The following is an 18130-nucleotide window of genomic DNA, read 5'->3' on the forward strand; positions in this document are numbered from 1 at the left end:
TCTCTGAATGGGCCTTACTCGTCTGACACATGCATACTTAATGAGCAGCCCACATGAACCGGCTCCCAAATGCTCAGAATGCAAAGTTATAATAACTGTTAAACATGTGTTATGAGAATGTCCAAACTATAACCAACATCGGTTATCAACTTTTGGAAATGGATCGATTGGTGAAGTTTTATCAGTCTGCAACATTTTCAATTGACCCAATATTAGTATTCTTGAGGAAATGTAAATTAATTGATAAAGTATATTTGTGTGTGTGTGTGTGTGAGCCGCTATTTTTTTTTTTCTTTTTGTATGAAATCAGGCCCTGGTTAGGAAAACCGCTTATGTTGAGGAAAATAACCGATATACACAATTCTGTTGAACGCAAGCTCAACAATGTACCATTTTTTTTTACCATATATGTGATATACTGTTTACATTCTAAGTACATTAATACAAGAACGTATATTTTTCTTACGCGCTGCTAAATAGCAAGAGCCCGTGCCAGCACAAGGCTGGCTAAATTTAAATCCAAGAACGCATTTTACTTTGAACACACGAAGCTTAAATTCCTTATCTTGTTCCATTTTTAAAAGTTATATATACAATTTTGCATTTGAGTTTAATTACTTGAATGCAGAAGATTAAAAAAAGAAAAAGCGTATATATACCTTCGTGTAACATTTGACGTCAGAAGTTCGGAACTGTGACATCGTTCTACTTTGAGCCAAAATATTTAAATGTCTGCCGCGTTTCTTCGTCAATTGCGAATCTCAGTTGTTTCCGTTTTATTCAGTTTGTTCTAAGTGCAGGTGAGAGTTTCGCCATTAAGAGTTGTAAATTGCTAAGTCCTGTTTAACAGAAATTGCATTTATAATCCTAGACTTAATCGGTGTATCCTTAGAGTAGACTAGGCCTATCCCAAGTTGTAGGATATTCTAAGTCACTGCGAAGTTAAAATTCATCAGGTATATGAATCCTTAGGATTAAATCATGGCGAAAACTTGCCGTCATGTATGCTAGGCTATTATGGCCCTAGGCAAACCCAGTACAGTATTTTGACAAAACTTTGTTACCGAAGCCTAGGCCGATCCCAGTAAGGCTACGTAGCTTAAGCTAGGCCTAGGCCCCAACTCGTAGTTAAACTTCGGCGTCGTAAGTTGAAATGAGAAAGTTTAGAGGAAGTTTAACTTAAGAAGTTTGATAGCTAAGTTTTAAGGTACAAAAGCAAGTAGCCTTTTTTTAATGAAGGCAGTAGGCCTAGCCTATCACCTTACAAGGTTAGAAGTGAGGAAAAAGTCGACCATCGGCTATCGGCTAGCCTATCACCTCATAAGACGGGTAGGAAAAAGTCATTAGGCCTGAAACAAAAGCAAGAAGCAGCTTGGATATAAATTTTGTCAAGAGTAGGCTACTTTGAATTCAGAATAGCCAAGGAGTAGCCTATTAGATAATACGTTACCCCATGAGATTGAGATTGGCGTGGGCTTGTTAGGCTACAATATTTTAATTAGAGAATGATCAAATAAATTGTATTGTATATTTTCAAGAGGGAGAGTGAATGAATATGACTTTTTTAGCTGCAGTAAAACGTTTTTAGCTACTTAATGTAAAAACGAGCCTTAACTCTTGTGCGACAAGCTATATAATTTAAGAACGAGCCTTAACTTATGTGATCGGCTATAGGGACATAACAACATGTGATCGGCTTAATGAGCCTCTTATGTGATCATAGTATTTATGTGATCATGTATTTAATGTAAGAACGACTGTAACTTGGATAACCATAGTAAGTGGAATGTTAGTCCACACCTTCCCTTTCCCTCCCCAAGAAAAAACTCAAGTCTAGCCTATTACTTGTTCACATACTCTATTCTTACTTAAGGCATCCGCCTTGATAAATTTAAGACCTAATCAATCAGTTTAACAAATATGTGCTCAATAAACTAGTTCATGATAGTTCATGGGAACATCCTTTTCACCCACGTAATTTTTGTAAGGATTTTGCTTTTTGAATTTTTTGGTGAGAGGGCCTGACCTAAAGAAATTTTTGTTTGAGTTCACATTTTCAGTTACGGTAAATAAAAAGAGGTCTAGATTTTTCTGCATAGTTATTGAATACCCTGGTTATTTTACATTGCCCATGTGAACAGCTAAGGAATAGCTTCATTTTGTTATTTTTGACTGGCTAATCTGTAACTCACTTAGCTAACATCTAGACTATAAAGCTATCATCCATTTTTATAGAAAATGTTAAGACTTGAATTATCTTATGGTGTTCATTTAGATTTTTAAATGGTCGAAGTTGCTATGTTTTGAATCTTTTTTAAAATTGAGTTTTAATTACATATTTTTAGACTGCAAGAGATGGAGACTGAATCCTCCGTGGAAGTTTTAGGTCAGCCTTCAGTCAAGCCTGCTGCAAAGATAATAAATGATGAGGGCGTGACAGTTGATAATGGAAATACTGTTGCCGATGCAGAGGAAAACATAAGCCAAGGGTCCAGTAAGTCAGAAAGTAAGTGCATTGTTGCACATGATCGGCAGTGAAAGGCTTTTATTTTAATTTACTAAGAAAATGCTAAATATTTAAATTATTCATTTTACCGTTGGTTTGTTTTATAGCTTCTGTAACAAAGGCTTTATTGGTCTAATATTTCCCCTACCGTATACTGCACACACACACACACACACACACTCTCTCTCTCTCTCTCTCTCTCTCTCTCTCTCTCTCTCTCTCTCTCTCTCTCTCTCTCCTGAAACCTGTTGTGATGCTTGAGTTACACATAAATGGTTTGTATACAAACCATTCTTAATTTTTCATGATTATTCTTGCTGTATCTTGTATGGCTAGATCTTAACATTGTATCATATTTTGTTAAAACTTTCTTTCTGTGTTTTGGTTTTAATAACACCCAGTTTTCTACCATGCCAAGGGAGTGGGCACAACAGTTTTTCTTTACCTGTAGGCTTTGCTGTATGGCCCCACCCTGCCAAAGACCCCTGTATGACCAGCATGTTTGCTTGTTATTTATGTACACTTGCAAGTACATCATTGAATCAAGGTGTACTCCCTAACAGTTGTCATATCTTGAGTTATAGTTATCAGGAAATATTGGAAGTGCATCTTGGCTCAAAAAACCACCTCTAGCTAGTTTTGAATTGACACCATTCAGTCAAGTACTTATTATCTACTGCCTTACCATTTTCATTCCCATTGATATCCACTGCTGAAAATCTTAAGGGCACTAGAATATCAGACAGTATGGTATGTTTGAAAACATACAATTAAATAAGTAATTATAATGTGATTTTCAATCCGATAAATTAGCTTAGCTGAATTTGTAATACCCGTAACCTGCCTCAGCAGCTGATAGACAGGGTCTTTCAGCTTTTGCGAGTAGTTTGGTAATTGTTAAGACATTCATTACATATACAGTTTGATATTTTGTTTTTGTTCATCTATTTAGAGACTACACTAGTTGATTTTATGTTCTTTCAAGCTATAATCCTTCATGCGCTTGGAACACTTTGAATTGTTTCTTTTACATACCTTGGAAAGTAGGTGGTGCTCCTTAATTTTGTGACTTCACCTGAATGACTTGTTACGCAGAAACTTACATGTGATGAAAAGGATAATTAGAATTGCACTTTGCATGAAACCAGTACGTTGCATGTGTCCTTTTTATCATATTTGTAACTATATAATTGTTTTATCTGTATTTTTGGTGTTAGATACTGTCCTGTATAGACTTTTGAGTAATGAGATTCATCTTGCATTATTTACAGAGGTATACTTAGCATCACCTCTGAGATTGACTTTTTTATTGAAATGTAGGTGTTAGTAATATAACAATAATCCATATTTTCAGGTATTAACCAGTTATTGCTCTCAAAATCCGGTAATACTACAACTGATAAGTCAAATGGCAATATATCTGGAGCTGCAAATGCAAGGTACAGTATGTATAATTCAGTCGTATAATGTACATTGGAAAAGTAGTACAGTACTTATAAAATCAATTGAGCTCGTATTGTCTTTGACCTGTCATTTCACTGTTACCCGTCAGAAAGTAATTTTATATTTTAAATGAACTTGCAATTGGAGTTGGTTAACTTCTATTACTGAGACTGTTGGAACTTTGTAGAAATTCAAACTTTGACATTTTTATGCATAACACGACACACAGAAAATGACATTCAAAGGTTTTCTTATTTATCTTGAGATGAATTTTTATAAGTAATCTGTAATTTATAAAATCAGTGACATGTTATTGTTCAGCTTTATAAAGGTAATGGAGCTTTGATTGATAGGTAGTCCTTTGAAATGTAGGTTTTAGTTGAAGTTTATTTAGAAAAGTAAGATGCTACAAACCCAAGGACTCTAATAGTAAAAGCATCCTAGTATGGAAAAAGAAAAACGGATGTAAAGGATAATAAATTATATAATAGAGCAGCAAAGGAAAACAAATATGCTAAAACAATAAAAACTATGAAACTATGCAACGAAGTGTCACTAATTTTTATTCTTACAGTAAAGAAAAGCAGCAAAGTAAGCCTAAATCCCGTGTTGTTCAGTCACGGTTTCGGACTGGTTTGAGCAATTCAAAAAATAACAACAGTAACAGCAGGAGTGGATTAACTGGCAATGACAGTAGCCACAGCAAGAATAATCTGAACTGCACCAGTGGTCTGACATCTTTGCCTGACACAACTACCAGGAAGAAAGTGTTGAGGTATGATACTATTTCTCATAGTTTGAAAATTTATAATTGCTTTTGAATCATGGTTGTTGTTTGTGTATAAAGTATTATCAAAGAAAATATTGCTGTAACAATGCTTTTTTTATATAAGTAACTTACCAAGTAATTACACTGCTATAGTTTCAACTTGCACGGCAGCTTAAATTTTGAAATTTGTGGTGGCACTTCTTTTGGGGGACGAAGCGTAGGAAACTTTCTTTCTATCCTTGATCTCTTCGCCTTTATGTAGGGTGGCGAGTCCTAGGGGAGCCTGGGGGTACCCTGTGCCTGGAGTTCCCACCAGTTTTTTAGTGGTTGGGTGGTGGTGTTTTATTATGTGGTGTAGGTAGGTGACGGCATTGTTTGTCTGGTTGTTTTTTATTGTGGTACTGCGCCCAGGGCAGGGGGCAATTTTTGATGCTTTGCTAGCCATCAGAAATGTCCTTCGCTGTAAAGCTCTTACTTAAGTATAGGCGCTCCACGGCTCTACATACTGCCAAGCCCTGCAAGTTAAGATGAGCACCAACCGGAGGCAGTATCTACCTGCAGTAGCTCTCATACCAGGTAAGGAAACAACAAGCATTGTATCAATGCCAGCAGCTTTTCTGTTCTCAATTCATTACCATTACTAATGATTTGGGGTAGAATATGTCCATGTATTCCACCTCCTGTCAGTGTGGGATTCAGCAATGTAATTACTTGGTAAGTTACTTATATAAAACTGATGTTTTTATGATAAAATTAAGTTTTATATATACTTACCAAGTAATTACAGAATTGGAGCCCTCCCGCCTCCCCTTGCATGGACATAGGAGTACAAACAAACTAAAGATCTTTGCTGAGTTGTATCTCTCTTACCCCGAAATTTGGTGGGGCTAGTCACCTAAACAAAACAAAAGAAGTGCTACTGCGAATTTCAAAATTTAAGCTGCCATGCGAGTTGAAACCATAGCAGTGTAATTACTTGGTAAGTATATATAAAACTTAATTTTATCATAAAAATATTTTTTAATAAATTTCCGTTTCACATTTGGATCAAACTAAGGACCTACCACGTGAGAGATGATGTGAGGTAAATGTTTATTTCTGCATTCAGCTTAGTATTGTGTGTTCATTATCACTGTTATTTTATTTATGTATTTCTTTTTTTTTGTTTTTGTTTTTAGAGGTTCATCATCTCAGAGGCCTGGTGTTGGAAAATCATTGAATAATATTACAAGAACGACTGAGAATGCAATGAGGAGCACTGTTAATGTAACTTCAAAACCAAGACCTGCCAAATCAGCTTTCAATCTGAATGAGTCTAGACTTAATGGTCGTAGTCCAATGAAGTCTAAGTCTTCAGCTAGTGGGAGTTCAAAGCTTCATTCAACAGTGTTGGCAGAAAAGACCATGTTGGGGAGCACACAAAATATTTTCAGGTACTATACAGTATTTTTACTCTTGCCGTACATTATTTTTTGTCTACTAGTTTTTAATTACTGTATTATAATTTCAGACATTTCAGCAGAATACTTGTGATTTTATTTTGACTATCATTAGTTTTTATACTCCAGGTTTACCCTCCACAGGGCTAATGTGAAGTGAGTTCTTTCTACACCTATTATCTTGAGCACTTTTTGCCTGAATTTCTGTGTGGTCTAAGTCATCTTGCTTTTTTTCCATCCTGCTTCTGCTGATGATTCCCCTGATATGATTTAATTTTTTGTTGATAAATGTTAAGATAAGCAGTAACATAGCACTGGGATCATTAAAGACATTCTTTTTGCTTTTCCTTGTATTTCCCATTTGTTTTCTGACCGCAGAATTTCTTCAAAATAACTTGCGTAGGTATTTTGGAAGGATGACCATGGTGAAAAAAACACTTGGGCAACATTAAAAAATACTTGGTAAGAATGAAGAATTCACCTGGTAGTCTAGTACATCTCATTTAGGTTCAAGAATTTATTGATAGAATTGGAGTGTACTTTTGTATCTACATATGTTTCAAGAGCAGTCAAGTACAGTTGACAGTGTAATGGATTTAATGTTTAAATTTTGATAACTTTGGCTTCAGAAAGGTGGATTTACGTAAGTTAGGGATACTGCAGTCTGCAGGTTAATCAGACCGCTATCAAATTTTTGGTCTCAAGACATAGTTCAGAGGATTTTTTTAAATTAGTGTACAGTACCTTAACTTATGTAAATTAGAATGTCAAGATGGCAAGTCACAACCTTGGGTTTCAAGATCAAGGTGCTTTCATTTTGCATATTTATTTAGGGGCCAGTAGTGAGAGAGGTTGCCCCTGGACTGGATAAAAACAAGTCCAAATACAGTATTAAATTTCTCTATTACCTCTAGACTATAGTTATTATAGTTTATGCATTAAAATGGGATCATGAGGATGCTGATACGAATGCTTGGTAATATTTTGTGCATTATGGGAGGTACAGTCCATTGAACCCCCGTACAGGGGACGTTTTGAAATTTTATTTGACTATTTCAATGAGTAACAGATAGTAAATCTTGAATTCAAGATATTCCAAAGAAATCCTATCAGGACTGAGTAAACTACCATTAACTTGTATCATAGCTAGAAAAGAATCTGTTATTAGTGCATTAAATTTAATTTTATTTAGCTTTGCTTACTTGTTTTGAAAATTATTGGGAAAACTAAGAAACAAGGTTAACATCAGTAAGACAGTGAATGATTAAAAGTGTTTGATGTCAGGGATCAAAAGTTATTGGTATGATGCTGATTTCAGGTATGTGAAATATTGTTTATAAGAATTCAGAAATACTGTAATAGACTTGAAAGATATGAGAAAATTATTTTGAACACTTAAAAAAAACTGTAGTCTAGTGATATTGTTCTGCAAAACATAACAACACGTAACTTGACTATAAAGTTCTCTGGAATAGTCCTGAAGTAAAAATGCAGTCATGAAAACTCTAGAAGTGTACTTCTGACATTTTTATCACTAATGTGCAGTACTGTTTTTCGTCATTAACATTTTGATTTCAGGTTCTCTCTTTACCTAGTTACATGCAAAGATTTTTCTACAGCCACTTCAGTTTTGCATTTTCTGTCTGAATTTACATTTGGTCTGAGTCTTCATTTCTCCATCATTCTCTTGGTCTACACTGTGGTTTTCATCCTGCTTCTTCCATATATTCTGCTGATATGTTTTCTTATTGAAAAGTATTAAATATTTTTGGGAAATGAAGCTTTAATGAAACACCTTAATAGTTTAGAACTTTGTTGGCATAGTACTTTATATTATTTGGAAAGTATTGGTTAAGATTCATGGATTTGTGACATGGTAACTTTAACCACTGTCCTCTGAGCATTTTTCCTTGGTTGGACATATACTTATTTTTATTTATAACCAAGAAAAGGAATTATTATTGATACAAAACTTGTAGTTAGGGGATTGATATTACTAAACTTCTCCTGTTTTTTTGAAGTACAACGCTTGTAGGTGGAGTTGAACCTGGGAAAGCAAATCTTATTGGTCCGAAAGGATGTGACATAACAAATAGTGCCATTCGTGAGCTTCCTGAACTCCCTGATATATCTGCTATACGACTGGACTCGAGTAGTGGTGAAAAGAATGAAGTCACTATCTTATCTACTGGTGAAAAAGATTCCAGTGTGAGTCATTGCATTAAAGTTAATTCCATTTCTGTATCGAAATTAACTTTTAATTTATAAGTACACTGTACATTTCTAATTTGGCATGTGGCTTTTTCAACGTCCTTCAATTTTGGCTCCTCACTAAGCAACATATCTTTCAGATTAACCCTGTTAAAGCTTAGAAATCAGCCTCAAAGACTTAATTAAACCTCTGCACAAAGCGTGTTTCTGTTTAAAGGATCACGTTTTCTTAAACACTTAAAGCATACTTTCTCAAAATGTTGCATAGTGTACTGTATTCCATAAACGATTATGAAAAGGACTGTTGCCAACTTTACAAGTAAACCCAGACTACTAAATCTGATGAATTCCTGGCATTAGAAATAATTTCAGTTGTAGCTCTTTTTCACTGAAGTTCATCTTTGTTTGGTTGACCAGACTACTGAGTTAAGTGAGTTTAGAATAATAATAATAATAATATTGTAATATCAGTCAGGTTTAGTCTTGTGAAACTAAAGCAAGTATGCTCTATTACTAACAGGAAGACACAAGTATAGGATCTTCTAAAGAGGTTACTTTTGAAGACCTTGCAAAAGAATATTTAAGATACCTGCAGGCAGCCTATATTGATGTTGTTACAGAAGAGGCATTCGACAAACAGTTGGAAGACTTGAAGGTAGATCTGCTGAATAACTGTTCCTTTTTGTAAGCTTCTACATAACAGGTTTTTGATGGTGCACGTGTTTTCGTATGTTGCCAAATAACTGGCAGACCTGAGTAAAAAATCTTGACACTTTTTTTCTAGAGCACACGTGTCACTTAGCTTGCTATTCCATTTTACACATTTGGTTTTCATCATATTAAGTTTTTTAAGATTTCTTGTTTTAAATCTACAACTTTTATATTCTTAAAGGTATTTGTTTTAAATCTACAACTTTTATATTCTTACAGGTATTGATAAGAACCTGTCACACAATCTATACTGTTTTATACAGGCTTACTCCTTATTCGGTGCTCTCCTTTATCATGTTATTTAGAAATCCATTTATGGAATAATTTTATTATTTTGAATACCCATTTACTGAACGTCACTGAATTGTATTCACTGGCAAAAAAAATATCAGTTTTAGAAAGATTCACATTATAGAGCATTATCAGGATAGATGCCTGATATGTCTGTCTTCCAGGTAGTAAGGATTTAACATTGAACAAAGACTGTTTTTGGAATGAAATACTTTATCACATACAGTATATGTAGTTTGGTGTATGGAACAAAAAAGGTAATTTTCCACAAAAAAATAAATTTTATTTTAAGTGTAGGTACATCAGCTGTGATAAAATACTATACTGTATGCTGGAATTATTTGTCAATTTAGGAAAATTATTCCAGCATTTGTAACAGCATGTTTTGGGCATTTAAATCTAATTTTCAACTGTTTTCTTTCAATAAGACCCAACTAGTGTTCTTGGATAAACATATTTAAACAGGAGGAAGTATTCCAGCATTTGTAAAAAGATATCTTTAGAGTTGCTTTAAATCACCAGAAAGTCTTCCAGTCTTACCAAGATCAGACTGATCTGCTTTGTAAACTTGCAGGTGAGATTATTTTGTATGACATTTTGTGGTGTATTGTTTAAATTCTCATAAAATTCATTTTTAAAATCTGCTATACTGTATACTTTTCATTTCATTATTATTAATACACTTCATTAGGAGATAGCCAAACAAAAATATTTTGTCACATAGGCCATAGATTTAAAATAAAATTGACAAAGGTCTTGCCCTTCCCCAAGTTAGTCTGGATCTTTGAGGCTTTACTGCATACAGTAATCAAATTTACTGTATACAGTAATCAAATTCATGATATATTTTAAGAATTTACATGATTTTTTAAATTAGATTTCTGATTACAGGATCGTTGTAAGTTGCAATTATGTGGGTACTGTATTTATATTTTCTTTTTAATTCAGACTGCCTACCAGGCTGTGAATCTGCATTAGAAGTTCTGACAAAGGAGTCTGAGAAAAATTTGCATCAAGTAAAGATGGATAATCTGTATATGCCAACAAATCATGCAGCCTATAGAGGTAAGTGCTAAAAAAGTAATTGTTTATAATGTTCTTGAGACACAAGTACAAATACAGCAAAATGTAGTACTACATCTGTGTATTTGTTCTATCACAACTTTATGTGTCATAAATATGCCTTCATTCTTGGTCTTAAGATTCCACCCCCCTCAAGACTCACGAGTATTTAGTGTAACAGACAGAAGTATAGTAGTGTCATGTCATATGCACTACCTAGAAGCACAGTTAACTTCTTTACTTCTAAATGTCAGCAGCTCTGTGTACAGCTCTGTCCAGAATTGATTGCTATTTTGCAAGGTTATGTGTACCTATATCTCATCAGTTATTAGTTTCCAGTATTTTCACTAGTTTAGTAAGTCATAAATGAAGGATCATTACACTTTAGCAGTCTCTTTATTGTTGCTTATCTCTACCTCTGGATTGTTGGCTTTGTGGGGTGCCTGACTGAATAATTACACATATTTTTTATTTATCTTGAAATTTTTGGTTGTCTGCTGTTGTTAGCAGTATGCCAGAATGTTTTTCAAGGTCTTGTGTTTATTACTACGGTTCTAGGCTTTGGTGTTGGTTACTTAATGTCTGGTTTTGGCAAGTGGTTGAGATGATGTTGACCCAGTTGATACCTGTATTCCACTTTAAGCAGATTTATTTTTGGTTCTGAGGCATGTGAAGACGTTAGCTGTCTTAGCTATTAATGGCTATAGTTCTTCCCTATCAAATTTTTTAGCTTTGTGGACTCTATATAGGTGCTTCTTTGGAGCTTGAAAGGCTACCAGTACTTTTAGAAAGAGATGCCTCGGATGTCTAAACCTCCCAATAGGTATTTTTCACAAGCATTGAAGAGTTTTACCAAATCAGCTTATGAGCCTTTGAACAAGATAGCCCTGTGGCATCCCTTACTGAAGACCCTTTCTACTTTGCCTGTGTCTTCAAGACGGATCAGCAACCTTTATAAACTCTTTTGAGCAAAGTTACCAATACAAGTGGCTAGACCCTTGATATTGGTATATTTGGCCTTCACTTAATATGTGTGATGTCATAAATTCGCCCAAAGTATTTCAGTTTTAATCAAGCAAAGCATATTTGTTGATTTTTAGTTTTCTTTGTTAGAATGCACAACATTTTGAAAAAATGAATTTAATAAGTAAAATAATCTATTTGAAAGTTAAATACATAATTGTACTTATCACAATGGTGAATTTTGTGTCTGGGTCACTTTCAAGTTCTGTGGTGTTGTACTGAAAGTCCTCTATCGTTGCAAGACCACAATCATTGATGGTGACTGTTGTAATTTATTTGAACTTTAGCTCCTGAAAGCTTCACCAGTGATTCCTTTTACAAGTTACAGATGGATGTTAACATGCATTCAACCTTCTTGAGGCATGAAACTGTGTTGTCGATGCTATTTGATATAACTCCCGAAGGCAAGGGAAAAAGAAGCTTTCCCTAAGTGGTTGGATTCACTCATTTAATTACCTACTGCAAACAGCAGATTTTTAGTACTGTACTGTACTTGACCTAGTCTGTCCGTGTACAGTCACTCAAAAATATTTTGCAACATGTTCCAGAAGTTTTTGTTCGCCTAACAATAATTTGTTCATTTAATATATACAAGGAAATGTGCTTTTCTTATTCGATTTTGGTTATTAATCATACAGTTAACTATATAAAAAAAATGGTGAGTGAAAAATAACGAAACATTTTGAAAATTTTTGCTCATGATAGTAGGGTAAAAGAGTCAGATAAAAAACTATAATTAGTCATCCATTCAATCCTTATGGGAGTAAATTCAGAGAGATATTTTCTTCAAGAGGTACTTCTTCATGCATAAATAACCCAATGGAAAACTATAGGGAGAAAATCTGATAACACCCAATGGATACTAGTGGCATAGAGAGAGAGAGAGAATGAATGATTAAATAAAGGAAATTATAATAATGACAGAGAGAAATAAAAACAGGTTTAAGGGAAACGGGAGGTAATTTCTCTGACTTACCAGTCATATCTGTGGTTGTTTCATTCACTTATGACGGAGCTGCCATATAGCGCCAGATGTCACTATTGTAACCTGTTGTCCGAAAAGTTTTGAAGTATGTTGTAAAACATTTTTGAGTGACTGTACAAAAGTAAAGTGAGCATTTTTAATAACATGATCTATGTCCTTGCATCCATCAGGTATAAAAAAAAAATTTACCTTGTAAAGCAGAAACAGTTATAGTTATTCTCTTTACCCTGTATATGGTAGAAAATTGAAATACCCTTCACCTTTTTAGGATTTTCTATAAAACTTTTACCTTTCAGTCTATATGGTTGATATAGAAATATTACATTCATACTCAAGCTGATGTCATGACACTCTCCAACTACTGTAACGATGTATTAACAGGAGATATGAGTTTTTGTTAGCGTTTACATCAGATTATGATTTCCAGATTGTCAAATAATAATTTGCGTGTTAAGTTATACAGAATGATTTTTTAAAAATTTTTATGGAACATTTTATTTAAGGAACACTGATTTTAGCAGTGTTCCATAAAGTTTATATCTTTGAATACAAGTACAATGATTTTCCTTTCAGATCAGTTATCTGGAGCACTGAAGGATATGACTAATTGTCTTTGTGAATTGGAATGCTTATTGGAGCCCCGTTCTCATCAGCTTACTGACACAATTGGTCTGTTGGATGACTTAAAAACAAATTCGCAAAATGCACAACAGTAAGTAACCTTAGTTCTCCTCTGTGCTTTTAATAACTCTTAAGGCCTCCTCAGACAATCCTTATAAGTAGAAATTGGTTCATTCATGACAAGTTAAGTATTAATCCATAGAAGTTGAAATGTGTGAACTATCTTTTTCACTCCACTGACACTTCACAACCATGCAAAGTGTAGTAAAGATATTAGTAATAATAAGGCAAACAAAACTTGATTGAAGAGATAAATTTAGAAACGGTTATTTGGTCCTAAGGAGCTGTGTCCGTTCCTTACTGCTATGTGATATGCCAAACTTTCTGTGGGAATTTTTTATGGTTGCAGGACAAAATTATTTTAAAATTCTTTACCTTAATTTCCCAAAACTTGCATTTTCAGCTTGCAAATAAATAGTTTGCCCAGTGTTATATTTTGGATTTTCTCTTGTAGTGTAGTGGAATTGTTTTAAGAGTAATTTTTCTAGGTCGCATCTGATACAGAAGGTCACTGTTATGGGTTGCAAGGATAAGCCACTTGCATAAGCGATATCCTGCAGGAGCATGGGGGATCCTATTCCCAAAAGTACGTGAGTAAGAGGATCGGCCTCGTAAAAGGCTTGGGAGGGGAGGGGGCGTTATCAGCGAAAGAATTCAGATGATGTCCGTATATGGCGGAATGTGTTTACTGTTTGGTTATTGTCTGATGTCGTGAGGGATGACGCATTTCGCTGGAAGGTTGGACCGATTATAGAATTTAGGCCAGAGGCCAAGCACTGGGACCTATGAGGTTATTCAGTGCTGAATCGGAAATTGACAGTAAAAGGTTGCAAGGTGTAACGGGGAAAACTTCGCAGTTGCACTATGAATCAATTGTTAGGAGAGGATGGAAAGTAAGATGGAAGAAAGAGAATATGAATGGAGGTACGGTAAAAGGAACGAAAGGGGTGGCAGCTATGGGCCGAAGGCATGCTACAAAGAACCTTAAGTAATGGCTACAGTGCACTGCATGAGGTGCACTGACGGCACTAACCCCTTACCAGGAATTCGTTGGAAGGCTGCCTTACATTTTTCAGCATTGAAAGTTTTTTTGTTGTTGTTATTAATGTCTAGCGTAAGCTTTTTGATGGAATTCTGTTTCATTCAATGTGAGAGGTTATTTTAAAAAAATCTTCTTCTATTTTCGGTCTTTTTCAAATTTTGTTATTACTGAGAGTCATAATTATTTGAAAAACAAGTAAATACTTCCTCAACACGGCTTTTATTCCATATTCGGAATGAAGTAGGAATGATTGTTATGATATTCTCTGACTTAATCCTTGGACACAAGAAAATAAAATTATATAAGTCTATATGTAATAAATAATATTCCGAGCCTTAACTTATTTACCATGCATATTCATCTTTGTTTATATATACATACATATATATATATATACATCACCATATATATATATTCATATATATATGTATATATAATACATATATATGTTATATGTAAATATGTGTATATATATATATATACTGTATATATATATATATAAACAGGATATATATATATATATATATATATATATATATATATATATATATATATATATATATATATATATATATATTTATAAATATTCTGCTGTTATATATATATATATATATATATATATATATATATATATATATATATATATATATATATATATATATACAGCCCTCTATGCATTTTATTGTAGAATATTACAGAAAATATATAGCTGATTTTCGAACAAAGACAAGAAGATGTCTAGTACTGTTGGTTCATTGCATTATGAGCTAATTCAGGGTAGTGCTGGGTATTTAAAAAAAATGTCTTAATTAGCATCAGGGACCTAAACCCATAGGAGAGTTTCACCAAAATCACTGTGACCTCTATTGAAGGTGGTCTTAAGCTTCCTTTTCCTGCTCTATGTTTGGAATTAAAAATAATTTCGATGTTTTGACAAAATTTCACTGCCCAGAGGCATAAAGACATTACTGGGGCACTCCCAGCACCTTGTTTTGACACTGAAGGTTTCAGGTCAGAGAGAAATGTCAAGCCAAGACTTAGTCTCGTCCCCAAGGGACACATTTCGTTGTGTGTAACTAAATTCTTTGTACTTGTCCTCTTACTGTCTTCATTGATATTATTGAGCCGAGACGAAAGCTATTATCAAGACTTCTCAGGCTGATATTACTGTGATAGGAGATCAAAATAGTAATACAGTCCGTTGTATGCGCGGCAACCTATGTGATATATATATATATATATATATATATATATATATATATATATATATATATATATATATATATATATATATATATATATATATATATATATATATATATATATATATTTATAAATATTCCACGGTAAGTTTGAAATTTGCCAGATTTTCATCGACTCACTAGTATCTCATTCTGTATTTCCATTCCTTTGTTTTCCCTGTTTGCCACCATCTACTATAACCCATGTAAACAATTTACTTTTATAAAGTCTAGAGTAAGAATAATTTATATTGCTTAGCGAGACTCAACTATTCCCGTGCAGTAATTAGGAATTAGGGAAGGTTAAGTAAGTAATTTTCAGCATTCAGGCAGCCTTGTGTCTCGATCCCATTGTTCGGAGGAGAAATAGCCTTTACCAGTACTAAATTGCGTACGATATAATCCATTGTGTTAAAACCTTACTGAAGCAAAGGGAAAATTGACTGCGTCTGAAGTGGGGCGATTGTTCAGGAAATTTCCTCGCTAACTACATATTCTTTCTGTGTTGGGTTTCTTCCTGACTGGCGACCTTATTCAATTAATAATTGTCTGTCTTTGAGGGTAATTTTTAGCTTTAAATGACAGGTTATGTGTGTTCTTGGCACTCAGGGCCTCATAAATTACGTTAATTCAGTAATAAACTCATCAGCCAAGTCCCCACACCTAACAGTGGCGATCTAGCCTAGGATCTAATTAATCTAGAGAAAGAATCTGGAGTAGAAGTCATTACACATTAATTCCAAAGAGAAAAGTCAGATATTTAATATAATGCTATTTTTCCAAACAAGGAGACAGCACAAGGCATAATAATAATAATACCAGTTATAATTAAGAAATTAGCGTAGGTAGGAAAGTGTGCATTGAGAGCAGTATAATTAACAATCTGCAAAATCTTGAAGCACTTTTGCCACATTTGGATACCATGGCTGTACATTCCAGCAAAGGTCGTGGGCCAAGTTACCGTGTAATTGTTAATATTTTGCTATTTTTTCCCCGGCCAAGGATTAATTTTGCATGATATTGATTTTTAAACGAGTTAACTAGCGCACAACAACGAGCGGAGAAAGTGTGCCTAACGTGTCTCGTAGATAGGGGACAAAATTTGCGGAGACCCAGTTCATCTCGGTGGCCCCTCTTAAGATCTCTAACCTGCCCGTGACCCTTCCGGTCACAGTAGACACTGCAGCAGACATTAGCCTGATCTCCAGAGCCCAAGTGCCAGCTGGTCCCATGGTTGACGGAAAAACCCGGTGGGAGATAAAGTGGATAGAGGGCCACACCATTACCATTCCCACGGTCAAGCTCCATCACGACACCTTGGGGCACGTTACCCCACCACCTTGGTGTGGTGGGTGGAATTCGGCCCGGAGTGGACTTCCTGTTGGGTTGGGACCTTCTCTGGGGAAGCCCTTCACCAACGCCACTTCGCAGCCACGCTACCTCCTCCACGGAGGCCTCAACTGTAGGAGAACCTGATCAAGACAAAACCCCACCTCTCAGTGGAAGGGGCACACACTGAACCATTCTTGGCCTAGCCCTCTCCAGTAGCGAAGAGCTGGCCAACAAAGAGGTCCTCCCTCTCCCCGAAGGGATGTTCAGGAGGAGCAGTACCGCTGCAGGACATGCAAGCGGACAGGCCACTCCACAAATTGGGAGGGCTGCCCAAGTAAGCAACGCCCAGCGGACACCCCCAAGCAAGACTCTCCGAGAGGCTCTGATCTCCAGCTGGGGCAGGAATCTCTGCCGCAGCCAAATTCAAGCCATCCGCGAGGTATTGCACCTCCGGACCCCTTGTCAGGCCTGCCTGACCCTCAACTGCTGCCAGTGCCACTTGCGAGCACTGAGCAGTGCCACGCTCTGCTCTGTCTGGCACGGACGTTGAGCCATCAATTGAGAAGGACCCTGTGCCGGGTCTAAATCATGAGGCAGATCCTCCTCCGGGAGATGCAGGATTCCCCACGGCACTCATCATAGCAACCGGAGAGCCTCCGGCACCCAACACTTTTTCTTCACCAAATCTGTCCCCAGAGGACGAACCCCTGGAGGACCAAACTGTTACACCTTCTCTGGGAGACCAGGAACTGGCCTCCTCAGACGCAGAGGTCGAGATCGCTCTTGCTCCAGTTATCGCAGCAGCTGGAGCAGGGAGCCCTCCTGTAGCTTCTGAAGTTACCCCTGACTTTATGCCCGCTAGCCCTTCTGGCCTTTCCCCAGAGTTGGTGCCCTCATCACCTCCTAGGTCTGACACAGATAGGCCTTGGAGGAACCTGAAGAAGAAGAAGAAGGGGCTGAAGAGAGCCCAGTAGTTGCCGAGCCATGAGCTCATCCTGACACTATTGCCCTCTCGGCACAGTGCCCTACCATCTTAGAGTGATCCTGGCCCCTTGCCCAGAGGAGGTAGCCAGTGTGACCTCTTAATCATACAGTTGCCTAGACCAGATTAAGTACATCAGACTAGTAACCTTGTCCCTTCAGTTTACCATTGAGCCGCAGTAATCACGTAAGTAGTGTAACTAAAACCAGAAAATCTAAACCATTGTGAAAAGAGCCACTACGCTCATGAAACAAATAAACACGAACAAATGCAAAACCAAAACATAAAATCACAATGCGGCGTTTGAGGAAATGCAGTGAGGAAAAAAGCATTTCAAACGTATTTGTCCTCGTAATTCACGCATTCCTAATTATGATAATTAACATGATTTCCTGGCAGTGTCTGGATTTAC

The 18130-nt window shown here is 35.9% G+C and overlaps 1 protein-coding gene across 1 annotated transcript in view; it reads left to right on the plus strand.

Moving 5' to 3' along the window:
• Positions 1-420: 420 nt before the first annotated feature.
• LOC136841503 (protein rtoA-like) overlaps positions 421-18130 on the plus strand; it is a 24732-nt gene continuing 7022 nt past the window's right edge. Inside the window, exons 1-10 of the mRNA XM_067108460.1 lie at positions 421-800; positions 2346-2506; positions 3861-3945; positions 4524-4724; positions 5897-6151; positions 8179-8365; positions 8889-9023; positions 9799-9944; positions 10319-10435; positions 13014-13152. Of these exons, the coding sequence (XP_066964561.1) occupies positions 2356-2506; positions 3861-3945; positions 4524-4724; positions 5897-6151; positions 8179-8365; positions 8889-9023; positions 9799-9831 (1047 nt within the window). The 5' untranslated portion in view covers positions 421-800; positions 2346-2355 and the 3' untranslated portion in view covers positions 9832-9944; positions 10319-10435; positions 13014-13152. The remainder of the gene's footprint in view (positions 801-2345; positions 2507-3860; positions 3946-4523; positions 4725-5896; positions 6152-8178; positions 8366-8888; positions 9024-9798; positions 9945-10318; positions 10436-13013; positions 13153-18130) is intronic.

The sequence above is a fragment of the Macrobrachium rosenbergii genome, chromosome 9 (assembly GCF_040412425.1).
Source record: "Macrobrachium rosenbergii isolate ZJJX-2024 chromosome 9, ASM4041242v1, whole genome shotgun sequence".
Taxonomy (NCBI): domain Eukaryota; kingdom Metazoa; phylum Arthropoda; class Malacostraca; order Decapoda; family Palaemonidae; genus Macrobrachium; species Macrobrachium rosenbergii.